The sequence below is a fragment of the Thalassophryne amazonica genome, chromosome 5, assembly GCF_902500255.1.
Source record: "Thalassophryne amazonica chromosome 5, fThaAma1.1, whole genome shotgun sequence".
Lineage (NCBI taxonomy): Eukaryota > Metazoa > Chordata > Actinopteri > Batrachoidiformes > Batrachoididae > Thalassophryne > Thalassophryne amazonica.
This window is the reverse complement of record NC_047107.1, coordinates 115,027,732-115,055,662: the sequence shown is the minus strand read 5'-3', so window position 1 is coordinate 115,055,662 and position 27,931 is coordinate 115,027,732. Positions and strand designations below refer to the sequence as shown.

General features: G+C 40.9%; 2 protein-coding genes across 2 annotated transcripts; both read left to right on the top strand.

Moving 5' to 3' along the window:
• The first annotated feature begins 4,958 nt into the window (after positions 1 to 4,958).
• LOC117509876 (natterin-3-like) lies at positions 4,959 to 7,414 on the top strand. Its single transcript, XM_034169505.1, has 3 exons — positions 4,959 to 4,986; positions 5,719 to 5,812; positions 6,246 to 7,414. The coding sequence occupies exons 2-3, from the start codon at positions 5,719 to 5,721 to the stop codon at positions 7,322 to 7,324; spliced, it is 1,173 nt and encodes a 390-aa protein (XP_034025396.1). The 5' UTR covers positions 4,959 to 4,986; the 3' UTR covers positions 7,325 to 7,414.
• A 6,611-nt stretch (positions 7,415 to 14,025) lies between these two features.
• On the top strand, positions 14,026 to 22,158 carry LOC117511154 (natterin-3-like). The gene is made up of 3 exons (XM_034171132.1): positions 14,026 to 14,055; positions 18,978 to 19,092; positions 21,021 to 22,158. Exons 2-3 carry the CDS (start codon positions 18,978 to 18,980, stop codon positions 22,109 to 22,111), a joined length of 1,206 nt encoding a protein of 401 aa, XP_034027023.1. The 5' UTR covers positions 14,026 to 14,055; the 3' UTR covers positions 22,112 to 22,158.
• The last annotated feature ends 5,773 nt before the right edge of the window (positions 22,159 to 27,931 follow it).

The window sequence follows — 27,931 nt, the reverse complement described above, 5'->3', positions numbered from 1 at the left end:
GCTGTAGCTCTGTTGACTTACCTCACCTTTTCCATCCTTCACAGAGTCAGTTTGTCGTGTCCACCTGGGGGGGTGTTTGGCGGTGAATCTGAGTCCAGAAACGCCGAGGCTTCGATCGTTTTGGGTGCTGGAGAGCGCACCGTCCTTCACTCCGCCAGACAAACCCAATATTTATGTTGTACACTAATTATTGCACTAGAGGGGAAATAAAATCGTTTTGTTTGTGGAACCGCTTTCTGGTTATTTAGCGCTGGGTTCTGTCAGACGTTGGTCCGCTCCTCAACCTGCGTCTGCACATAACATCAGGTCTGGAGACTGGCCAGGCCACTCCAAGACCTTGAAATGCTTCTTACGGAGCCCCTCCTTAGTTGCCCTGGCTGTGTGTTTGGGGTCATTGTCATGCTGGAAGACCCAGCCATGACCCATCTTCAGTGCTCTTACTGAGGGAAGGAGGTTGTTTGCCAAAATCTCGCAATACATGACCCCATCCATCCTCCCTTCAATACGGTGCAGTCGTCCTATCCCCTTTGCAGAAGAGCACCCCCAGAGTATGATGTTTCCATCCCCATGCTTCACGGTTGGGACGGTTTTCTTGGGGTTGTTCTCATCCTCTAAACATGGTAAGTGGAGTTGATTCCAAAAAGCTCTATTCTGGTCTCATCTGACCACATGACCTTCTCCCATGCCTCCTCTGGATCATCCAGGTGGTCACTGGTGAACTTCAAATGGGCCTGGACATGTGCTGGCTTGAGCAGGGAGACCTTGCTGCCCTGCAGGATTTTAAACCATAACAGCATCATGTGTTACTAATGTAATCTTTGTGACTGTTGTCCCAGCTCTCTTCAGGTCATTGACCAGGTCCTCTGAGCTTTCTCAGAATCATGCTTACCCCACAAAGTGAGATCTTGCATGGAATCCCAGACCGAGGGAGATTGACAGTCATCTTGTGTTTCTTCCTCTTTCTAATAAATAATCAGAACAGATGTTGTCTTCTACCAAGCTGCTTGCCTGTTGTCCTGTTGTCCATCCCAGCCTTGTGCAGGTCTATTTTGTCCCTGGTGTCCTTAGACAGCTCTTTGGTCTTGGCGATGGTGGACAGGTTGGAGTGTGATTGATTGAGTGTGAACAGGTGTCTTTTATACAGGTAACAAGTTCAAACAGGTGCAATTAATACAGGTGCAGAATAAGAGGGCTTCTTAAAGAAAAATTAACAGGTCTGTGTGAGCCTGAATTCTTGCTGGTTAGTAGGGGGACAAATACTTATTTTATGCAATAAAATGCTAATTAATTATTTAAAAATCATACAATGTGATTTTCTGGATTTTTTTTTTTTTTAGATTCTGTCTCTCATAGTTGAAGTGTACCTACAATAAAAATTACAGACCTCTCCATTCTTTGTAGGTGGGAAAACCTGCAAAACTGACAGGGGGTCAAATACTTATTTTCCCCACTGTAGTTGTAGCAACAGGTGTACGAAGCATTGGAAGCAGCTCAGATTTCACATGTATTGCATACGATTTCTGCTTCATGCACACTTCATGCACAATTCGACCACATGCACACTGTGTGTGAAGGGGCCCTTAAGGTCACGTCATTGTTCTAAACGCGCAAGGCCACTGTAACCCAAATGAACTGATTTATTGGAGGAACCATAAATTTTGAGATGTTACCTGTTTGGTGAAAGGTCAGATGATAACAGATAAGTGAAGGAATTATTATTATTATTTTTTTTAGATGGAAGGTTAGATGAGAAAGCTGCACCTTGTCATTATCTTATCAGTCTGTGTCCTTTTATACGTTAATAATCCTGAATCTTATCCCACATTTATGGCAACTTATTTTATTCTGGGTTGTTGTAAAGCACAATATGGGTTATAAGTGATCATCAGGGCAACACGGTGACTTAGTGGTTTGCACTGTTGCCTCACACCAAGAAGGTCATAGGATCACATCCCACCTGTAAGCAGGTTTAGAAAATGGATGGATCGTCATCAAAACAGAGGTTTGCAATGTCAGTTAGATCACATTCCTGAATCAAAAAGGATGGGAACGCTTTACAAACACACAGTTTAAATAAACTGAATAGCAAAGTTCTCTTTTCGTGAAATTTTAAAATGTGCTTGACTTTCCAAAGTACTTACGACATTTTTTATGATTAGATTTTCATTTCATGTGTTGTCAAATGCACATATCCCAAAATTATGTAAAGAAATAAAGAAATAAAATATTAATATCAAACATAATGAGTTTGCAGAGAGACACTTTTACAACAACACCAAGTACATCACACAGATGAGGAGAAAGTTATTAGCCCCCAATGAAATTTAATGTTTTCTTCACAATTTTCCCAAGTATTTTTTTAACAGAGGAAGTAATTTTCAACAGATCTTAGTTTTTTTTTTGGATGCTTACATTATTTTACTTTGCACACAGAAACAAAATTATTTCACAAAAACCAAAAACTACTGGGGTCATAATTATTAGCCCCCTTAAGAACGGACCTTTTTGTTGAACAGTAGCACAAATCACTGTTGTGCAATGATGTGTTTTAACTTTGTAATGCTCAAAGCTTGTAAAATCAAGTTAAAATTGAGGATTATCTTCCAGTGTATTGTACTCACAGTATAAAAACTTCAGTAAAGATGCCATCACACATAGCAAGAATGTGCAGGAACCAGCCTGACACTGCAAATATTGCCATAATCTGACACAGTCAGGAGGAGAAGAGGTGTGGTAAGCAGTGTCAGAATGCAGCCAAAGCGCATGTAGACAACAGTATAGATGACACAGACTGCTGTCAGATGGCCAAAAAAAGCGCTGCAGACTGTCGATGTCTAAACGTCTGGATGGCAAACACGGGAACAGACTGGGAGCAAGCACTGTGTTCCTCACGCGCACATGCGTGTGAGTGTGCAAGCGCACGTGTGTCTGCGCACACGTATGGGGCTGCAATTATCACTCAGCCATGTGTGTGTGTGTGTGTATGCATATGCATAACATTGCATAGGCCACTAAGCATGCGCGCGGGGCGCACATTTGCATGCGTGCCACTGGACAGCTTCACTGAAAGTTTGCTGCCAGTTGGCCATGCTGTCCCCTGTGTCAGACGCAGCACCTTTCCAGGGATTATTACATTATTATACGTGGCACAGGTCATACCGGCAGGCTTTGCTGTGCCAGATCCATCTCGAGGCTCCCTCATATGTGCTCAAATTGTTTCAGATCCCGTTTTGCCACCATCGGAATATGGAAATTGTGGTCAGATGGTCCTCAGATTGCACATGGACCACCAATGGATAGGTGTCCCATCCTGACGGCGCCCGTAGGGTTCTGATCATGTGCCTCACACTTAAGGCTGCTGGCCAATTTTGACAAACTATGTGGACGTCCGCAGATGGCTGTCAGAACGTTTTGGAACTGAAACCCAACACTTTTCAGACATGTGCTGATTTGTCATTCCGATGCCATTCTGCATGATTGGAGTAGTTGTGTGATGGGGGTATAAGGGACTGAGCTGTCACTTGAGAAAGCATCAAAAGAAATCAGTTTAGATTTGAGAAAAAGAATTGTTGATGCTCACAAAGCAAGAGAAGGACATACAGAGTTATCACAATGTTTTCAATTGTCAAGAACTAGAGTGAGAAGTATCAAAAAATTCAAAGAAAGCCTCACAGTACAGAACAAGTCTGGCAGAGGTCAGAAGTGAAAGATTTCAATGACTCTAGAAAGAAAATTAGTGAGGCATGTGTCTAAAGACCCAAGAACAACTGCTTAGACACGAGTGAATGACAGCCAAGTCGGGAATTGTAGTCTCAAAGAAGATAATCTCTAGAACCTTGGACAGGAATGGACTGTGGATGGATAGATAAGATTTATTGTCATTGTCATTACATGAGTGCAGTAACAACGAGATTACGTCCACATTCAAATTTCCACAGACAAGATACAGCAATTAATCCACAATTATTACTTGTTTACCTTAATAATGGCACACATCAGAATTAAGACAACACATATACATTTGACATTGTTTATGTGCACTAAACGAGAAACAGTCTGTTATCCAAATTGAGGCGATGTGAGTGTAGGGGAGCCGCAGCAACAGCTTGTTCCCCGTAGGTCCCCGTTCCCCCACAAGCTGGTGGAGAACGGGGACCTACAGCAGCTTTTTCTTGGTCTACAACCTGTGAGGTTGTGGTCCAAAAAAACTCCTCTTCAGCAGAAGAGACACCTTCAAGCCAGACTGATGTACGCTAACGACAACCTGGAGAAAGATTATGCAAACTAGAAGCATGTCCTTTTGTCAGATGAGACAAAACTAGAGATCTTTAGCCATAGAGACATTGCTTTGGAGAAAGAAGGGAGAAACATACGTATGACCCAAAGAACACCGTCCCCACAGTGAAACACAGCGGTGGGAGTATTACGCTGTGGAGATGCTTCGTTGTGTCTGGAACTGGGAATCTCCTCAAGGTGGAAGGAATCATGAAGAAAGAAGGATATGTGAAGATTCTGAAAGAATACCTCAAGCAGAAAACTGAGTCTGGATCGTCGCTTTGTCTTCCAATGCGACAACGATCCAAAACATATGCCGCTCCTGGTGAAGAACTGCCTCCAGACGACCAACATGAAAATGTCTTTTGATGGACATGGGAAGAAAATTAAACTAAACAATATCATCCACAACATTCAACTGTTTTCTTCAACTTGTGTCAACATTTGTTTTTTGTCCCAACATCTTTAATGCGCCAAATTTAAAATGAAATTTATTGATACCTTTTTAAAAAATTTTGACTCACAGGAAAAATGAGCTGAAGCTGTTATAAATTCACTTTGAATGCTGCAGCAGACTGAGTTTATTGCTCAAAGGCAGACATGGAGTGAAAGTGCACAATGCGCTTTATGATTTGATCATAAAGCACCTATAAATATGGCAGCAGGCGGCTGGACGTGGACTCGGCGGGGAGCGAGCGTGAGGGTGGAGCGGTGAGTGCTGTGCCATTCTTCTTAGTCCAACAACCAAATAAAGAGTTCAGATATTAAGAAATTAAAATCATTCAAAATACTTGCACCAGTTGATACATGTAAAATATTATCCATGTTGATTTGTAGAAAATGAAGTATTTTAAAGATTCTAGTGGTTGTATCAGTGCATTTTTAGTAGATAAAAATTAGTTTTGTTGCTACAAATAGAGAATAAAGCTTTTAAACTTAGACAATTCTGCTATATTTGTAAAACAGAGCAATAAAATAGTGAGTTAATGAAGTGTGTTTTGTTGTTAGTTAAGAAGAGATGTCATGTTTGATTGAAAAAATTAACTTATTTGCACTATTACTTAAATAAGAATATATAACTTGAAAGGACTGTGTTTATTACATGTTAAATTATTGTATGTATTTTGTGATTGAAAAGTTGGGGAGTTGAATACATTATAAAAATAGTGTATGCATACATGATACATTTGGTTTGTGTACATTCCTAGTTTTGTAGTGTGTTGCATTGAGAAAGATTTCTTACATAGTTTGCTCATACAATCCTTAAACATGCAGATGTCAAAATTCTAATTTCAAAATTTTAATTCTGTTTAGATTAAGTTGGCTCCATGTTCAGCTTTAGCATTTTATTCGCTGAAGTTTTTGTATGATTTTTTTGTAGGATTGTTTTTTTGTTTTTTTTTTTGTGCTGATGAGAATAATATTGTGCTGTTTGGTTTCCAGATGAAGCTGACAGTGTTGTTGCTGCTGGTCCTGCCGGCTCTGTCCTCAGCCGGTCTGCAGGACATCGTGATGAAGAATTCACAGCACAAAAATGGTAAATGACCCTTAAATGAACTTACCTTTTGTCCGTCTCCTAGTTGACCACTTCAGATAATAAATAAGTACACTGTGAGTGTGTGTGTGTGATTAGTAAAGTAACACTGTCAAAGTGAATGTAGTATGAGTAGATTTAAACTAAGCAGACAGAAGAATGCTGAACAAAGTCATTTACATTATCTAATTGGTTTGTCAAAGCTTTATTTTAGAATAGATTAGAATAGAATAGAATAGAATAGAATAGAATAGAATAGAATAGAATAGAATGCCCTTTATTGTCATTATACAAAATGTACAACAAAATTGGAGACATGTTATGTTGACATTTTACGGCGTAATACCTATTTTTTTCCAAGTAGAAGCACTAATTGAAAGTTTCAGTGTGACCTAAACAAATTATTCTGCTTTTTATGTCCGTCTCTTACACGTAGCCAACTTACTGAACCCAGAACTGGAGCAGAGGGTCCCTAAACCAACTGGTAACAAAGTGCCAGGTCCTCTGAATGCTGCTGAGCTTGAGCAGCAACAACATCAGCGCTTCATGTTTGGAGACAACGTTAACCTGGAGTGGCTTACCTGGAATGGCTCACTGCCCAATGGAGCCGTTGCAATCTACAACGGCTACACTGAGCGGACCGACTACGTCTGCAAGTACAAGTGTGAGTCCGGCTTCTACAACCCAGGCCTAGGCCCTTACTGCCGCTATCCCTACGGAGACCGTGAGTACTACGCTCCTGAATTTGAGATTCTGTCCAACAAAGACAACTTTGAGTTTCTGGAATGGAAGGAAGATTCTTATGGCTCCGTACCCCAGCATTCAGTGAGGACTTGCACCGGTGTGGACATTTATGTAGGCAAGAACAAGTACGGACTTGGGAAGGTTGTTTCAAAGTTTGAGGCATTTTTTCTGCCCTGGGAAGGAGATGAGTACTGGTACAAGTATTACCAAGTCCTGACTATCAACAGGGATGCCTACACCCAGCACATCTCTGATGTCAAATACGCTATCAATGAGGCCGCAATATTCCAGTATCCTCCAGAGACCATGCGTATCTCCGGGGTCACCAACAACGAGTGTCAGACGGTGACAAAGACTGTCACCATCTCAAAGACGACAGAAGTTGAGAGCACCTGGAACATCGGCCGAGCCACCATGCTGGGCATCACAGGCACCATCACAGCCAAAATTCCCTTTATCGGCTCCGGAGGCATTGAGCTGTCTGGTGAGAAGACACTGCAGTTTAACAAAGGAACCACCATGATAGAAGCACTTAGCCACTCCGTGTCTGTGGAACTCAAAGTCCCACCAAACCACTACTGCAGAGTCCAAATGGAGGGTCGTAAAATCAAAGCAGATATCCCCTATACTGCACGACTCAGCCGCACCTACCGAAATGGGGAGACCCAGTGGACGTCCATTTCTGGAACATATGATGGTGTTCAGATTGGAGAAGTCCGTGCAGTGGTGGATCGCTGTGAACCTGTGGTTGATGCAAAGCCCTGTCCCTGAAGGACTCACTGAATTTTTTTAAGAATCTGATTTTTGTGATATTAAAACCAAATGACATGTCACAAAACTAGTCAATAAAATATTTCCATCTGTATGTTGCCTGGTTATTGGAAAAACTGTTATTGCCCTCAGTATTTTTTAATTATACATATAAAAAATATAAAATGAAATGATATACTGTACCTACTCTCCTGACAGCTATTTGTTATCATCATCATAAACATAAAGGTCATAAAGGTGCTTAAAATATTACAACTATTATTTTGTAATGCAACCACTTGAAAAACAAATATCAAATGCTTACAGACATGTTTCAAGTTCTATACTTGACTACAATTTATCTGATAAAGTGCTGATACTTACATTTCTGAAAAATACGCAACATATAATAACAAAAGCAAATAAGACACCTTCATAATAATTACAGTAATAATTTTAATTGCATTTTTCAGTTTATGACTTGATCAATATCAAAAATAGTTACATGACTGTCCAAGACCAAGGTTCAGAACAATGTAGCCACATTTCCTGATTACTGATGCAGAATGAAGCATATTGACAGTAAAACAGTCCGTCACATAAATGCTCTTCCTGCTTCGATCTAACACTTATACTTGCTTATTCCTGATTTTGAGTGCTCTGAGTGATTTCAGTGAGAAATAAGATGTTTGGAGCAAGTGGATACAGGCACAAAGTCCTACTTTAGAAGCAAACATCTCACATTTAAAGGGTGATATTTCTCAAAATATGTGTTGTGCTGTCGTATTGTATTTTGCTTGGAAACGGCATGTAATAGGATTCAGCAATCAAGATACAAAAGTTACAGTAATGGGGAATTTTTAAAAAAAGTTACCTGTACTTTAAAAAAAGGGGGTCATTTTCTGAATTATATGATTGTCTGCACATTAATATAACAGACAGCTGACCACTCTGCTGTGTAGTGAAAGTTAAACAGGCCATACACAACATAATGATAATTTAATTGAATTTATTTATATAGCGCCTAATCACAACGTAAGTCACCCCAAGGTACTTCATAAGGGTAAGATCTAACCTTTCCAACCCCTCTGAGCAAGCATGTAGGTGACAGTGGCAAGGAAAAGCTTCATCAGGCCTTTTTCTGAGGAAGAAACCTCAAGCAGACCAGACTCAGTGGGGTGACCCACTCCTAGACCATTATAACAATAACAAAGATCAAATAAACAAAGTACGACAAAGAATGATCAAACATGCAAATGTGACGGAGGCCAGCAGGAGTCACTGTGCAGATGGTAGTCAGTAAGCCACACTCCCCGACAGCCAAAGGACACTTTGGCTACTCAGACCACAACCTGTGTTTTTGGCCGACTGGTCAGAGTGTCCGCCTCCCAAGCTGGGGATCTTGAGTTTGCATCCCAAGTGGAGAGAGTGGGAGGAGTCATACACAACACAACGCAGAGCAACCGCTACACAAAACAAGAACAGAAAAAAGTCAGATTATATTTCATGAGTAATTGTTGGCCCAATATCTCAGATGGCGAGAACATTAGTATGGAGATTGGTTAAGCTTTTTCCTTAGTAAAGTTTCTTTCTCAGATAGGCTGCATCCTCCAACAACGGTCGGCCACAACCATGAAACAATAAAAACTTTTGATACGCCAAGATGGGAGACAAACATACCCCGTAATGCAATTTTTATTCAGGCAGAGAGGCATGCATTGACACATACACGTACACACACATTTGCAGGTGATATGCATGTGATATAGATGTAATGACACGCTTTCCTGTGGCCAAAGATTCATATTGAATCCCTGAACAAGAGCAGCAAAGAATAAAGATTCACATCTTGTAAGGACCAGACTTCAAGGGTGAGTGGTAAGAAGGTTCATGTTCACACAACATTACATTCATGCACACACCATTACATGCAGGCCGTTATACTGCAACATGCTTCTGCATTACATTGGTGCATCTATGATTCAGCAAAATCACATGACATCATCACGTAGTGTCTCACTGGCTTTAGTTCTGCTGAAGTGCATGCAAGCTGCAAGTGGTCCTCACACCTCTCCAGGCAGAATGAATGCCAAGCACACTTCCTCCTCTGAGGCTTCTTCTAAATGAGCAAACGTTGCATAGAAAATAGCAAAATAAACAAACAAACAAAAAACTTTTGTCCAAAACTCATATGTGCCAAGATCCCTACCCCACATATGGTATTCATTCGCTCATTCGTTTTCTCTCTAGCGTGTCCTAGGTTGTCCCCGGGGACTTTGCCCAGTTGGACATGCCTGGAAGACCTCCCTAGGGAGATGACCAGGGGGCATCCTCACCAGATACCTGAACCACCTCAGCTGGCTTGATTGGATATGATGAAGCAGCGGCTCTACTCCGAATCCCTCTTGAATAGTCAAACTTCTCACCCTGTCCAGGCATGTAAGCCCAGATACCTGATGGAGGAATCTCATTTCCGCTGCTTGTATCTATGATCTTATTATTTCAGTCTTTACCCAAAGCTCATGACCATAGGTGAGGACATGAGCATAAATCGACTGGTACATTGAGAGCCTCGTCTTCTGTCTCAGCTCCTTCTTCATGACAGTGGTCTAGTACAGCGTCTGTAAAGTTTCAGATTTTGCCCCAATCGATCTCACGTTCCAACTTAACCCCACTTGTGAACAAGACCCCAAGATACTTAAATTCCTCCACTTTGGGCAGTAACTCTCCCGACTCAGAGGGGACAAGTCACCGTTTTCCAACAGAGGACCATGGTCTCAGATTTGGAGGTGCTGATTCTCTCCCCAGTTGTTTCACACTTGCCCTCAAACCTGCTCAGTCTGCATGGGAGGTCACTGCCTGATGAAGCCAATAGAACCACATCATCTGCAAAAAGCAGAGATGCAACTCTGAGATCACCAAAGTGGGCACCCTCCAGTCCCTGACTGAGGCTTGAATAACCAAATATTTCCACAAGATCCTTGTGAGAATTCTCACTCAGCTGAAGGCAGTTAAATTTTAACACTGTGGCTTGATGAACATGAACCTTCACACGCCTCATTTTTATACAGTGTTCATTCTTCTTTAAAAACTGAAATCCACTGTCTGAAGGTCGCAGACAGATGGCCATGACATCAGCGATTTCCAGGGATACAGCTGTGCGGGAAGAACAATGTCCGTGTCAAGCAGCTTTTCCTCCACACAAGATGATTTTATCTGGACTGCAGGCGACATGATGCAATAAGGGAACGTTGAATCACTAACCCACGATTACAGAAGATCTAATCACTGTGTTCTGTGTTAGATAATGTTATCTGAACACAAAGTGCATGCCACTGAGTCAGAGGAAAAGAGCAAACGCAGTAATAGATTGGATGTAAAAAAAAAAAATTACAGCACATTTTAATAGTTTATTCTTAATTCATCCTTGACCCATTTATACTATTCATGGGTGGCTGGGGGATATGCTAGTCAAGGACAAAGTCAATACTGTATTTTCTGGAGTATAAGTTTTTTTTTTTCATTAATAATAATTATTATAGTAACTATTTATATAGGGCTTTCTCACAAATCAAATCACTAAACAAAATTAAAGTCCGGCTGCTCCCTTGTTTTCACTCGGGATCTCCATGGTGGATCTGCATGTTGATTTGGCACAAGTTTCACCCCCAGATGCCCTTCCTGACACAACTCCACATTACATGGAGGCAGGGGTGGGGTTTGAATCTGGAACTGTCTGCACTGAAACCAAGCACACGAACCACTTGGCCACCGAGTGGTTTCATGAATAAAATCATGAAAAAATAAATGGCAATCATAAAATATACATGACAACAATTCACAAAAATGAGGGGAAGTGATGGTCTAGAAGTTAAGCGTTGGGCTTGAGACCAGAGGATCTTCAGTTCAAATCTTAGTCTGACCAGAAAACCACTCTAGGGTTTTGCGGCCTTTCAACTAGGGGAGTCTTCCAACTAGGGTTTCCCAAGGGCAAGGTCTTTAATCCCCTAGTCGCTCCCGTTGTGTAGTTGGCGCCTTGCATGACAGCAGCCTCACATCTGGGTGAATGTGAGGCATTGATGTGTAAAGCGCTTTGAGTGTCTGATGCAGATGGAAAAGTGCTATATAAATGCAGCCCATTTACCATTTATCCCAAAATTAAAGTGCTCATAATACAGAAAAAGGTGTGATTTATGTTTGTTTTTTTCTCTTTCCTCTTCCAGAAGCATTTTTTTTTGACAGGTGTGACTTATACTAAGGTGCAACTTAGGCTATGAAAAATACAGTACAAACTAAGTGACTGTGCAAGAAGGAGACTGGTGAGGCAACCCAGAGAAAGTTTTAGGCTTCTGTGGCTGTGACTATAGAAATTGTGCACAGTGCAAATTTTGAATTTTGCATCACCAAGTTATACAGCTTCATGATGAAGTGTTACAGAGAAGGATTTAAAAAAAAAAGAAAACTTGAAGGTTTAGTTACGATTTGCCAGAAGGTACATCTGAGATGCAAGCCTAGATTTGAGCTGTTTTGGTGAAAGAAAATCCTTCTCTGCTCTACTCCACTATGAAGCTAAGAGTAGTGATGCAAAATGCAAAATTTCTCCAATCACAATCAATCAATCAATCAATCAATCAATCAATCAATCAATCAATTTTTTAATATAGCGCCAAATCACAACAAACAGTTGCCCCAAGGCGCTTTATATTGTAAGGCAAGGCCATACAATAATTATGTAAAACCCCAACGGTCAAAACAACCCCCTGTGAGCAAGCACTTGGCTACAGTGGGAAGGAAAAACTCCCTTTTAACAGGAAGAAACCTCCAGCAGAATTTTACTTTTATTTAACCAGGTTAGTCCCATTGAGATCAAGATCTCTTTGGCAAGGGAGACCTGGACAATTATAAAGTTTCCAATTCATCTAACCTGCATGTCTTTAAATGTGGGAGGAAACTGGAGCACCTGGAGGAAAGCCACACAAACACGAGAACATGCAAACTCCACACAGAAAGGCCACAGGTGGGAATCGGCCCCATGACCTTCTTGCTGTGAGGCAACAGTGCTAACCACTAATCCACTGTGCTGCTCGAAATAAATAAACATGTTTACAGGCCAACAAGCCAAAATTATGCCACTGTATGTAAACGTTTGAGCCAGTGGCGGCACCAGGAAATTTTTGTTGGGGGGGGGGGGGCTGGGGTAAAGGTTTGTGATAAAAGTGATAAAAAAAAAGTGATTTACAAATATCCTTTGATTTGTACACGTGCTTTGTGATCCACAAACACAAATTTCTGATTTGTAACTTGTGTGTGGGGTTTTACAAATAAATGTTTATTGGCAAAACTGAAAATTCTGTTTGTGAAGGGTGATTCAGCACTGGTGGATCACCAAACAGTTACGCAATACTGAGACATTCTCAGAGCAAAACGGTAGTTGAGATCCACAAATATGTCAGTCGCTATTCACATTATTGGCAGAATTATTGGGGGGCTGAGGGGGGGCTTGGCTCATTATTGGGTGAGCTTAAGCCCCCCCCCAAGCCCCCCCTTGGCACGGCCACTGGTTTGAGCATATATATATATATATATATATATATATATATATATATATATATATATATATATATATATATATATATATATATAGTGTCTCAAAAAAATGTACCCAAAAGTATTTTGACAGCACAGAAAACCATTCAATATTTTCAGACATTTTCTGCATGACCATGTGGCCGAAGCATGTGATTTTTCTCCCTAATGCACTGTTTTTAGTTCAGTATTTGCTTTTTGATGGTTTAACCCTTTATCTTTTACAACCACATGATCATGTAACCTCCTCGTCTGACGTTTTCTAAGAAAACAAATCTTCCATCTCCAGTTTTCTGGAAAACCATCCAGCAAGTTCAAGTCTCCTTGCCATTTTGCTGGAGAGTTAGTTTGCTCTGAGACTGAATTGCAAGTCAGCCCTTAGGATCCGCTGCACAGAACTCGATGATTTTGTTTTCTGAACTGGGGTCAACTGCAGCATTTTTCCTGGACTTTAATGTCTTGCAGAACAAACTTTAGGGTTCCTCAAATGAGAAAAACACCATTATATAAATATATATATATATATATATATATATATATATATATATATATATATATATATATATATATATATGTGTGTGTGTGTGTGTGTGTGTGTGTGTGTGTGTGTGCCTGCATCTTTTAAGTGTTGAGAGAAGGAATGGTTACATTATAAAGTGATAGATACTTTAAAATCCCAACTTTTTTGGAATGTGCTGCAGCCCTTAAATGCAGGAATGGATGTATATGAACAAATTAACTGAAGTTAATTTGAATTTTAAAAAAAATTGAAAAAAAAGAAAAGTTGACCAGAAATACAAGAAATATCTTGGATTCATACCGTCTGCAATGAAACAGAAGTCATTGTAAGAATCACTGCAATTTGTTAATTTTTTAAATTTTCATTGTCCATACTGTCTCGTTTTTTGTTTTTCTGATTTGAGGACGTTAAACACTAAATCCAACATTGAGTCTGTCTTAAATTCCAAAAATCTGAATTTTCCGATGTGTCTATATTCTGTAGTTTTCTGCTGGTTAGCTGTGACAGGATGGTTCGAATACTGAGTCTGCATGTGAGTGGAGCTGCAACTCTGATTCTGGTTTATTGGGGGGCAATAACTCTGCAGAGAGGTTTTAAAACTCAGCACATACTGGTGACAGCTTCACTGCAGGAGGAACCGGTCGAGGTAAAAACGCTTCTCATATATCTGAACAAAGTAGTATTTATTTAGCAGCAGTTGCCTTTGCTTAGACTATTAATCTTGTCTTGAATAAAATAAATGATCATATCACTGAGAAATAAAACGTTTTGGAAATATCTTGATATATTCCAGTAATAGGGGATTTTATCCTTAATGTTATTTTTAGAACAAAAAATATGACTCAGTCAACTAACAAGTAATAGAACTGTTTCTGTTCACCTATAACTTCCTTCTTACTCACATGTTTGTAAATTGGTGCTCATTTCATTGTCTGTACTTCTCATTTGTGCCAGCGGCATAGAAGAATCACAGATCACTGTACATTTTCAATATTGTTCAATGAAGGTGCAGTAATATATATCAAAATGTTTTTGACGGAAGTGTGAAAACTTGAGCAGTAGCCATTAAAAATTAACAGGCTGAAACACCCTGGCAGTTTATAGTTGTACGCAAAAGTCTGGATGGCCATTGCAAATTACATATCTTTTTAATGACAAATCAAAATCAGATATTTCAATACGTTTTTAAATTATGGTTTTAATCTCAAAGTGAAAACAAATCTTAACATGATCTAAAATAAACAAGAATATAACACACACAATTGTGAGTTACATAACACCTTTTAACAAAAATAATCACTTTTTTTCACAATATTCTTTGCAGTTCAGCTAAAAATGTCACACATATTTTGTTGTTGTTTAATTTAAACCAAGTCGTTGAGATCTGTTTTCACTTTGACATTCAAGGGTGCAATTTCACAAACTGCTGTATAAAGAATCTGACATTTTTATTTAAAGTAAATCCATAAATAAATAAAATGTGATAACTTATCTATTTTTCCAAACCTCTGTACACAGCTATATGCTTCAAGCAACATTTCCAGCAAATGCAAATAAACTGACTGGTACAATTTCAAATAGTCTGTCTCTCAGTCCGTATACTGTCTTTGTATCTGTGTTCATCTGTGTTGCCAAGCAGTTAGAAAGCTTGATATCTTTCATGAAAGACAAAGGTTTGAGCTTTCTTGAAGTTTTACTGAAAGAAATCGTGTTGTGAAACTTAAATTCAACACAGGAAAAATAATCAATTTTATTTATAGCGCCAAATCACAACAAACAGTTGCCCCAAGGTGCTTTATATTGTAAGGCAAGGCCATACAATAATTACGTAAAAACCCCAGTGGTCAAAACGACCCCCTGTGAGCAAGCACTTGGCGACAGTGGGAAGGAAAAACTCCCTTTTAACAGGAAGAAACCCTCCAGCAGAACCAGGCTCAGGGAGGGGCAGTCTTCTGCTGGGACTGGTTGGGGGCTGAGGGAGAGAACCAGGAAAAAGACATGCTGTGGAGGGGAGCAGAGATCAATCACTAATGATTAAAATGCAGACAGTGGTGCATACAGAGCAAAAAGAAAAAGAAACACTCAGTGCATCACGGGAACCCCCCAGCAGTCTAAATCTATAGCAGCATAACTAAGGGATGGTTCAGGGTCACCTGATCCAGCCCTAACTATAAGGTTTAGCAAAAAGGAAAGTTTTAAGCCTAATCTTAAAAGTAGAGAGGGTGTCTGCTCCCTGATGTGAATTGGGAGCTGGTTCCACAGGAGAGGAGCCTGAAAGCTGAAGGCTCTGCCTCCCATTCTACTCTTACAAACCCTAGGAACTACAAGTAAGCCTGCAGTCTGAGAGCGAAGCGCTCTATTGGGGTGATATGGTACTATGAGGTCCCTAGATAAGATGGGACCTGATTATTCAAAACCTTATAAGTAAGAAGAAGAATTTTAAATTCTATTCTAGAATTAACAGAAAGCCAATGAAGAGAGGCCAATATGGGTGAGATATGCTCTCTCCTTCTAGTCCCCGTCAGTACTCTAGCTGCAGCATTTTGAATTAACTGAAGGCTTTTCGGGAAACTTTTAGGACAACCTGAAAATAATGAATTACAATAGTCCAGCCTAGAGGAAATAAATGCATGAATTAGTTTTTCAGCATCACTCTGAGACAAGACCTTTCTAATTTTAGAGATATTGCGTAAATGCAAAAAAGCAGTCCTACATATTTGTTTAATATGCGCTTTGAATGACATATCCTGATCAAAAATGACTCCAAGATTTCTCACAGTATTACTAGAGGTCAGGGTAATGCCATCCAGAGTAAGGATCTGGTTAGACACCATATTTCTAAGATTTGTGGGGCCAAGTACAATAACTTCAGTTTTATCTGAGTTTAAAAGCAGGAAATTAGAGGTCATCCATGTCTTTATGTCTGTAAGACAATCCTGCAGTTTAGCTAATTGGTGTGTGTCCTCTGGCTTCATGGATAGATAAAGCTGGGTATCTAGAAAAATAAGATAGCTATATGATTTAATTTTTATACACTTTTACAATTCTGATACAATCACTTTTGAATATTCACCCTAATGACTTTTAGTTTTTGTTTTTTAATTCAAAATAACTACAAATGTTGTATGGCTGGGGGGCCTGGCTGCCTTTTTGTTTCTGTCTTTTGTTTTTCCTTCCAGGTGGCTTGCATTTGGGACTGAGTGGCTGTGTTGCTGAGTTTATCAGGACCTCACCCTGATCACCTGCGGCTCATCAGGACTCACAGCTGTGGTGCATCTGCATGGATTGGAACATGGTGGCATTTAAGACTGGAGTGCACAGTGTGTATTTGCCAGAGACTCGACCTTGTGACCAGACGGGTGAGCTCGTCGTCTCGGGAGCCATCTCATCATCAATGGATGCAGAGAACGTCCAGGTTTGATGCACGGTCTGTGAAAGAGGAGGGGGTGAGGTCTCACGCTCGTCAGCAACTTCCTGAGGTATGTTAGATTTGTGACTAACATTTATACAGTCAGTAAATGTGGTGTCCCTCACACCTTTATTATATTGAGCTGTATGTTAGTCATGTATCGACTTCCACTGCAGTGGAGTTTTGTGAACTGGATGTTCCATGCCTGCAGGTTGGGAAGCTGATTAGTAATCAAGCCAGGAAGTGTTTGCTGTTTGTACACCTTTAAGTGTTCTCTCTGTGTGTAGAGTGTGGACTCACATAATGGTTCCTTCTTTCACAGACTCCGTTTGTTGCGGCCACCTGGGGGGTGTCGGCGGGGTCCTTGAGTCCGAACAGCTTCTGGCTCCGGACCGTTAGCGCTGCTGGGAGCGCACCACGCCAGACCGCACTTTGTTTTTTATGTATCACTGTTATGTATTAAATTCAGTTAGCCTTTGTACCGTGCTCTGCTTATTTCATACTGGGTCTTTCAAACGCTGGTCGGTTCTCCGAGCTGCGTCCGACACATAACAACAAAGCTTTTTGCTAAGCTACAAGGTAAACTGAACTAGCATCAGAGACACATGCCATAAGGCTACATGCTAATTATAAAGCTAAACAGCAAGGTACTGAAAGCCAGAATTTTACCACACGTGTTAACAACAGAAACAAAGATAAACTCAACATGCCTGATAAATGTAATAGGCTACCTCTGGTTTCTTTAATACATGTATGTACTTACAGACAAACAGTAATTTGGGGTCGTGTCCTAATAAAGCTAACAGGAGCATCTATAACTGCACCGTATCAGCAGGTGGACCAAAGCGGATGTTTTTTAATCTTCCAACACTGGCCAGCACTTCGGGAAGGGCACTGCACATTTGTGAATTCAAAACGTAGCTCTACCTGATGTCTTAGCTGCCTAGCAACATTGCAAATCACTTTAATCTTAATGGTTTAGAGCGAGGATGCTATTAGACTTTAGGTTTAGTAAGTCCCTTCAGCTGCTCCCTTGTTTGCACTCGGGGTCGCCACAGCAAATCCAAGATGGATCTGCATGTTGAACAGGAGACGGTAGTCTTGTTTGAACCCTCCGTGATATTGCGGGATTTGACCACTTACTGGGACCTCCATTTAATATATACACAGTAACACTTCACACGGATAAATGTTGTACGGTTTTGTTTTCAGCTGCAATCACTGAAGCAGTAATGAAAAGTATTTTTATTTCGGTTCCCGGTGGAGAAGAAAAGGGGAGGAGGTGGGAGATGTCATGTCGGTAAGTTTTAGCCTACACAACTAACCAGAGTAGCTCCGTTCTTTCGCCTGCAAAACCGCCTGGACACATTTGAGGTCCGGATCATAAACAAACCACAACACATGTCCACTTTCCCACCGCATCGTCACTTTTTCTTTGCAATTTCACTTTGTTTGCATGTAATTTACCCCAAACCCTATTGAAAATACTGTGGTTTGTACCCCGGGAGCAGAGGAATTACATAATATGCGTCATATTTTACCCCTTTAGCGCCCGCCCCAAATGAGACTGCGCTACCCTATTGGCACAAGTTTTACGCCGGATGCCCTTCCTGGCGCAACTCCACATTGCATGGAGAAATGTAGCAGGGGTGGGGTTTGAACCTGAAGCTTTCTGCACTGAAAGTGCGCTAACCACTTGGCCACCAAGCCTGCTGCCTTAGACTTTAGGTTTAATTTCTCTGAAATGCATAAAAAGTATGGAACAATACTGAAGGAACAATGCAATGGCTTTGTGCACTTCTCGTTGTCTTGCACAGTCGTGTAATTCAGCAATGTTGCAGGTCCACTACCAGAAATTTCCACCTTCACACACCTGTGTGGAACATGTTAGACTCTGCTGAAAGCCATCTGGAGAACTACTGGTTTTGTAGCATTTTAACCACACTGAAATATATATTTTTCTATCAGCAGTACTAACAACACCCAGCTGAGGGCAGCATAGGATGGTAGAACACCATCAAATGAAAATGACGTGCATTGTTAAAAAACAGCAGAATCCCAGTTAGAGATGTAATATCTTTGGCCATGAAATGCAAATTTCGATCTCTACTTTACAATAATAATTAAAAAACCCCATCTTTTCCCCCCTTTCTGTTTAGATGTGGCGGATTATTGCGGTTGTCCTGGTGGTGTTGCAGCTCTGCGGGTCAGCACTGCAGTCTGACCCGCTGCTCTACGACTCACAGCTGCAAAATGGACAAGAAGAACAAAGAAGTGAGTCACACAGTGTGCAAGAAACACACTTTTTTTTTTTTTTTACACATTTTACCTGATGTAGTTCATATAAAATGGACTGCATTTATATAGAACTTTTCCATCTGCATCAGATGATCAAAGAGCTTTAAACATCAATGCCTCACATTCACCCTGATGTCACGGTGCTGCCGTACAAGGTACTCACTGCACACCGGGAGCAAATAGGGGATTAAACACCTTGCCTAAGAGCCCTTAGTGATTTTCTGGTCAGGCTGGGATTTGAACCGAGGATCCTGTGGTCGCAAGCCCAACACTTTAACCACTAGACCATCACCTCCCATCCTGTATAAACAAATGTTAATGAAAACGAGTTTTCAAATCCAATTTTCCATTCAGACTGGCATTGACATCTTACTTTCTTAGAATATTTAAATTAACTTGTTGATCCTTGAAACTACAATCAAGGACATACACTTACAAAAAAATAATCATCAGATGAGCTCATATTTTGGGCTTGATTTGTATCCAAATATATATGTAACTCCAATCAAGCAAATTACATTCAATCATTCATTTTCTGTTCTTGCTTATTCCCGTTAAGGGTTACAGGGTGGGGTGGGGTAGGGAGACTGGAGCCTGAACAGGCGGCCATCGATGGAGAGGCGGGGTACATCGGCAACAAAGTACAGGCATACAATAAAATTTAATTTAATTTAGTTGGGGGCTATGTATATTTATTAGATGGAAATTCTCCCCAAATTTGAATCGAGTTCATTCAATCAGCCTTTTTTTCAGTCTTGAAGTGTCAAAGGATGGTGCATGAAATTAATACTCTGCGATGCCCTTTGTATTCCCTGATACATCATGTATGAGTTGAAATGGAATCAAACACTTAAAGCGTTTGTGGTGCATTTCTGTTTCTTGTAAATGTCCAAGCCTACCTGCCCCCGTGTGTTGTGTTGGTCCCGGGAATAGGTTGACAGGGTAGAACTCCGACACAAAATCATTACCATTCATACTCAACCTCAACATGGAGCAAATCTCCTGATTTCATGCACTATCTTTCTCTTTTTACGTCCTTTGTGCAATAAAAATGCAATCATGCAATCTGGAAAATTTTCCCAGTGGTGCATTCAAAGATCTGATGATGCAAGTGACAGAAGAGCTGCATGTTCAGCATTGTAATCATTTTGGGAAACTACAGATTTGTCTTTACTGCCCTTTAAATGCTGAAGTTTGAAATGGTCAAAAATAAAAGTCAACCTCAGAAATCCCGATCAATCAGTCATTTCAGAAAGCGCTCATTGCAGACATTTCCAAAAATTTCATTTATATTCTTGACTGATGAGATAATTACTTACTGTAACTCATTTAAACTACTTAAATGCATCATTTGAACATTTTGAAAATGGTTACTCCAGATATTCCTGATCTCTGTTATGACATCTAATCCCAATTTTGTTTTTTGGTCTTTTCATTTCATTTATTTATTTATTTCATTCATTTAAAAGAAAAAAAAAAAAAAACAGAAAAGCAGAAATAAAGCATCTCCATTACCAGAATGAAAAGGAGCAGAGCGAAGAACAAGTCTTATATTTTCTGCCCCTTTTTACAATACAATCTTTCAATATCCAGCGTAATTTTTCAACATTATTTAACAGATTGTATTTCTTTAACTTGTCACATACCACTGACTTATTTCATAATTATGACCATTATTAAATAGATTACATCTCTGACAGGTTACATTTTTAAACTTAAAACATTTTATACATTATTAACAAATTACATTTTTTTTTTTACTTCCTTACAGCCCACTAACTTATTTTATAGTTTCATACTTACTTAATACATCTAGTTTAATATGTTTTTTAAATAATTTAAGCGACCTTAATTCTTTAATGTCTTTGTTGAGGTTGTTCCATAATTTTATTTTTTTCATACAGAGCCGTGGCTTAATCCCAAACACAAAGATGTTGTTCCATCCAGGAATATCATCCAGCCTCCAAACTTTAGACAGACCTCAGAAACAGAGATGACCTCACACTCCCTTCCCATGTTTGGGGAGCATGTCAACCTCAAGTGGGTGACATGGAATGGCTCCCTTCCTAATGGAGCTGTTGCCATCTTCAATGGCTATGTGGAACGCACTGACTACATCTGCAAAGTTAACTGTGAGGCCGGCTTCTATACTCCCAGCAAAGGGAGCGTCTGTCACTACCCCTACGCCGACAAAGAGTATGTGTCATCCAAGTTTGAAGTGCTGGTTAATGTGGACAACTTTGAGTTCCTAGAGTGGGTTGAAGATTCGTATGGGTCTGTTCCCCAGTTCTCTATAAGAACCTGTCCCAATGTGGATATCTATGTGGGTAAAAACAAGTATGGTCTTGGCAAGGTGCACGCTAAGCATGAAGCTTTCTTCCTTCCCTGGGAAGGTGATGAGTACTGGTACAAGTATTACCAGGTCCTTACTATCAACCGAGATAGCTATAGCCAACATATCTCTCACGTTGAGTATGGCATAGATGAGATGAAGCTGTTTTATCACCCTCCAGAGACCCTGCAGCTTGCCAAAGTCACTAACCTGGAATGTGAAAGTGTGGCGAAGGCGGTAAAGCTAGAGAAGACCAGCACAGTGGAGAAGACCTGGGACATCGGTCGAGAAACTCGAAATGGCTCAGTGTCCACTATGACGGGTAAAGTACCTATCCTTGGCCCGGGCACGGTGGATTTCACCAAGGAGCAGACAGTGACTTTCTCAGAGGGAACGACCATGGTGGAGTCCATAAGTCACACTGTCTCCATAGAGCTGATGGTTCCACCAAACCACTCCTGCACTGTGAGGATGGACGGCAGGAAGATGACAGCTGACATTCCCTTCACTGGAAGACTAAGCAGGACGAACCACAATGGAGAAACCCACTGGACTTCAATCACAGGCACCTATGATGGAGTGAGGGTTGGCGAAATCAATGCTTTGGTGGAGAGATGTCAGCCAGTGCCTGATGCTGTTCCCTGTTCCCCACATGATAACTGAGGATCCATCTGTTCAACTTGCTATGAACTTTGCATTTCTAGATTAACGGGAAAATGTAGAAATTAAGTTAAAAAGGTTTTGCAAATAAAAATGCTCTTAACTAAAAATGAACAAGTTGTCATTTTTGCTTGGCACAGGCAGGGGGTCACCCCTTTGGGTCTAGTCTGCTTGAGGTTTCTTCCTCAGGGGGAGGTTTTCCTTACCACTGTTGCTCTGGGGGTTGGTAAGGTTGGACCTTACCTGTGTTAAGCACTTTGAGGCAACTCTATTGTGATTTGGCGCTATATAAATGAAAATAAATTGAAATTGAAACTGAAAAATTGTTTTGTTAAAATCTTGCTTTAGAGCCATGAGGCGTTTTGCAGGACCCCACTGACCCTCAGTGCTCCCTGCCAAGCACACAGTTCATTTGCTGAGTCAGGTGTGTTCAAGATCGACTAGACGTTAAAATTGGGTGTGGTGAGATGTGCAGAATGTGCAGTGCTTTCATCTCTGAGGACTATACATTCATTCCTTCATTTTCTGTACCCGCTTATTCCAAAAAAGGTCAAGGGGCTGGAGCCTATCCCAGTGGTGGCCAATCCATCACAGGGCCCTAAGGAATACGCTTGACAATTTATTTATTTATTTTTTTGTAGTTCTATGCCACTTTATAACCACCCACATACCGCAGTGCCAAGTCCATAAACCTGAATATCCACATGTGATATCTCGCGTATGCATGATGTGTGTCCTTGATTCCACTTGAAGTGTTGTAGTTCAGTCAAACCCTTTAAGAATACTACAAACGCATGAGATTTGCACTTGCCATGAAACATACTCAGTGTCCTTCTAACTTGTAATAATTTTGCACACTAGAAAATAAAAATAATGCTGCTTTCAGCTCATATAAATATATTGTTTTAAACCTTTAAAACCAACAGTTTCCGATGATTAACAAGGAGAGTGCTCAACTCCTGAGCACCCTCCCCTTCCTGAGGGTGCTCAGGAGAAACAATCTGGAGGAGAAGCTGCTGGTGTTGTTCTACAGAGCCACCATCGAGAGCATCCTGACGTACTGCGTCACAGCGTGGTACGGGGGTGCACAGCAACAGACAGGAGAGCGCTGCAGAGGGTGATCAAAACGGCCCAGGTATCACTGGTTGCTCTCTGTCCAGCCTGGAAGACATTGCCAGCTCTCGCTACCTCAGCAGAGCTGCCAGCATCAGCAAAGACACATCCCACCCCAGCAACCACCTGTTTGACCTACTACCCTCCGGCCGACGGTATAGGTCAATCAAAACTAGGACAAACAGACTCAGGGACAGCTTTCTCCCCAGAATGATCACTGCACTGAACAATAACAAATCACTCTAATCCGCATCTTTCAAGTTTCTTGTGCAATAACTGTAAACCATGTGCAATATTCCCGTGCAATATGATTCCACAGTTGTATATAATTCTCATTTTACATTACTTAGTCCACATTTCATCTTATTTTATTTTACCTTATGTTTATACTAGTTGTACATATACCCTGAATAATTTACTGTTAAATTTCACTATCTTTTATTTGGCTAAAAATTACTCGCACCACGGAAGGTACCTTTTTGGAGTTGCACTCAAATCTCGTTGTAATGCAATTTACAATGACAATAAAGACAATTCTGATTCTGATTAACAATATAATATAAATGTTTTTAGTTTTACTGATCTTGTTAATAAAATAAGCAGACATTTTAACTTTGATGGTGAGAGTAATGGAAATTGTAGCTATACTGTATCGTGACTAACAAGAACTTAGTGAACTCAAATGTAAATATGTATGTTTACATGCAAAACAAATATTTTTTTCCATTTTATTTATTGTTAGAATTATAAGATCTTGAATAAACAGTTGAAACCATGCCGCACATTTCAGCGTTTTCATTTTGTTAATAGTTTTACAGTTCTTGAGTTTTAGGATGCTGAAGGTTTTGCCATACGGATGGACAGCTATTTCTCTTGACAAGCACAATTTACAGTTGTGAATTACGTCTGGCTTCTGTCATTATGATTTTTTTAACAGTGGGATGTGCATAAATTGTAAGATTACTGCAATGCGCATAAAAATAAATAAATAAATAAATAATTGCAGAGGAACACAAGTTCAGCGGCACGGTGGCTTGGTGGTTACCACTCTTGCCTCATGTCAAAAAGGTTGTGTGATTGCTTCTCACCTGGTCCTTCCTGAGTGGAGTTTGCATGTTCTCCCCTTATTTGTGTGGGTACTCCAGCTTCGTCCCGCTTGCTAAGACATGTCCCTGTACATATAGCCCTGTGACAGACTGCTGTCCTCCTGTCCAGGGTGTACCCCGCCTCACGCCCTGTGACTGCTGGATGGGCTCCATCCCCTTGAGTGGAGAAGCATGCTCAGAAAATGAACTTGCAGATCTTTTATGTTGTTGAATAAAACGTTTCTCAGGTAAAACCACCTTACAATTTGTCCTCAACTTAACATTCATTCATTCATTTTCTGTACCAGCTTCTGCCAATCAAGGGTCATTGGGTGGGGGGCAGGAGCCTATCCCAGCAATCATAGGGTGAGAGGCTGGCTGGTTCCCTCCTCCTCAGCAAGGGCAAGAGGGGATGCAGGCAAACATGGGAAAAATAATCGACTGTATACAAGGTTTGTTAGATCTCGTATACAGTCGATTATTAAGTATCGGACCTTTTTTTTTTCAAAAACCTGATGGATTTGAATCACGTGTGCTTGCATGAGCCAACCTTGAACCTTCGTGCGCATGTGTGAATTTTTTCACGCCTGTCGATTGCGTCATTTGCTGGCAAGCAGCATTTGTGTGAAGTGGTGTGTAGTGCGCTCGGGGGTTTTTCATTGCAAGGAAAATGACGGAACGACTGGAGCAGCGCTACTGCATCAAATTTTGCCAGAAACTGGACGACAGCCAGGTGGAAACCATTCGGAAGATTCAGACGGCTTTTGGTGGCTTTTCAGTCGTGTGACTATCTGAGAAATTGTGGAAGAGGTGGGTGTCATTTTTCGGAGTCCAGCATGTCCTGTGAGACTTCAACACGAAGGTGCTTTTACTCCACTGTCAGCATCTTCGGCAAGAATTTCGCCGCCTCTCTTTTCCTGGCCAAATCTTCACAATGGAATGTGCCAAAAACGTGCTGATGTCCACCTCTTCTGCAATTTCTCGGATAGTCACACGACGGTCCCGCATCACCACAGCATTCACTTTGGAAATGATCTGGTCATTTCAGCATGTTGATGGCCGACCGGAGCGTGGTGCACTCTCCACCGTTGTGCGGATGTCTTTAAACCGGTTGTACCACTCCTTAATCCGTGTGATGCCCATAGAATCGTCATCGAAAGCCATTTGAACCTTCCGAATGGTTTCCACCTGGCTGTCACCCAGTTTCTGGCAAAATTTGATGCGGCGGTGCTCCAGTCGTTCCGTCATTTTCCTTGCAATGAAAAACCTCAGAGAGGACCACACACATACTCACACAAATGCTGCTTGCCAGCAAATGACGCAATCAACAGGCGTGAAAAAATTCACGCATGTGCATGAAGGTTCAAGGTTGGCTCATGCAAGCACACATGATTCAAATCCATCAGGTTTTTGGAAAAAAATAAGGTCTGATACTTTTCTAACAGACCTCGTATATAGAAATTTGTCCATTTTAAAGTGTGACATCTCAGACAGAATGTGGAAACTGTTCTTTCTTTCTTTATTTGTTAGTGCTGTTCAGCTTTAATTTTGCTTAATTACATCTGCCAAGGATATTATGTATAAAATCATCAGTGTTATTTATTTGTTAGCAGGATTGTGCTGGCACAGATTTTGCTGAAACTTTCAACCACAGATAGATATTAGGGTACTGAGACCCCATTAAATTTTGGAGGTGATACGGATCCGGATTCTGGATCAAGATTTCACTTTATATTGGCTTTGAAGGATTACGGTACGTCAAAACTACTTAAATCAAAACTACTTCACAGGTTCTCATCAAATGTTCACCACAAGATAGATATTAGCGCACATAGTAAGAATAAGGTAAGGAGATGGAAATGAAGTGGAGACACGCAGGGATGGTTTATTTGGTACCCTGTCAACCGACTAACATGAAATAGAAAAACAGTGAGTGGGACTGTGTGTGTGAGGCCATAAGATGCTAAGGCTCTCAGAGCCGCACACACTGAGGGTGCGCCGCAGCTAATGTGTGTGACATTCACAGCTTTACGACACACGTTTATTGACAAATGCTGAACACAACCGGGGGCCTGTTAAGAAGCTCTGGTAGCTCTAGATTCACCATCAAGCAAAAAACAAAAAACAACAAACAAAAATATTAATAACTATAACAAAAACATATTTGAATGCACACATGCCAAAATGTGCCCACGATGGTTTTAATTTGGAACAATTATACAAATAACTATCTACTCACCAAGCAGCCCCCATCACGCAACGTGCCAGCCTCTAGCCTGTTCCCAAACCCAACCTAATGCATTTCACATCACATATGATTTATACATTGATGGAATGAAATTGTTTCCTATTAACAAAAACAAATTCATCATGTTCATTCATCTGGACTTACTTTGACTTTCAGAGACATTGTTTAACCATCATCCAGGTTCGTTTCTGTAGCTGGCGCTTTATGAGAATTTCCAAACTGTTGAAAAATGTAAATGAATCCCGACGACAACTTCATTTGTCCGTAATCCATTTGCTTTCTGTCTTGACAGTTCCCCATCGTTTGCATAGTTCCTGTACCGTCAGCGTTCCGTTTCACTGTCGTCCAGCTTCGTCCAGCCTCCCAAGTCTGATGTCTTTCAGGAACATTGACAATATCTGAGCGAATAACTAATTAAATAACCAAAGATCCTCTCCAGCCAGAGACAGCCGTCTGTGGCGCACAGCCGTTTGTGTGTGTGCACACCTCAACAGCCACACACGGCATGCAAACATGTAGATTTATTATTTTGTTTTGGCTTCAGTGTCCTTCATTAGTGCCGTATGACCGGGGCTTCGTTGCTAAAAAAGTTCAACGACCAAAATACCAACATTCTGGGCGCAATGAACATTTTTCACTATTATTTGATTTCTTTGTGCGACTGACATCGTTATTTAAGCATTCGAAAGGCTATTCCTACCTCCACACCACCACACACGAGAAAGTTTCTTGACAGTTCTTGTTGCTGAACGAAACCCGCGTCTCCCTAACTGGACTGAACACTGTGTTGGTAATATGGGCAGGAGAAGAAGAAACAGCAAGATGTGTAACGCTGGCAGCTACAGGTTTGGTGATTAAAACGGCCGCCGTTTTTCTCTTTTCTGCAAATACGAGGTCTGTCAATAAAGTATAGGTCCTTTTTATTTTTTTCAAAAACTATATGGATTTCATTCATATGTTTTTACGTCAGACATGCTTGAACCCTCGTGCGCATGCGTGAGTTTTTCCACGCCTGTCGGTGACGTCATTCGCCTGTGAGCACTCCTTGTGGGAGGAGTCGTCCAGCCCCTCGTCGGAATTCCTTTGTCTAAGAAGTTGCTGAGAGACTGACGCTTTGTTTGATCAAAATTTTTTCTAAACCTGTGAGGCACATCGAAGTGGACACGGTTCGAAAAATTAAGCTGGTTTCGGTGAAAATGTTAACGGCTGATGAGAGATTTTGAGGTGATACTGTCGCTTTAAGGACTTCCCACGATGCGAGACGTCGCGCAGCGCTCTCAGGCACCGTCGTCAGCCTGTTTCAAGCTGAAAACCTCCACATTCAGGCTCTATTGATCCAGGACATCGTGAGAGAACAGAGAAGTTCAGAAGAAGTTG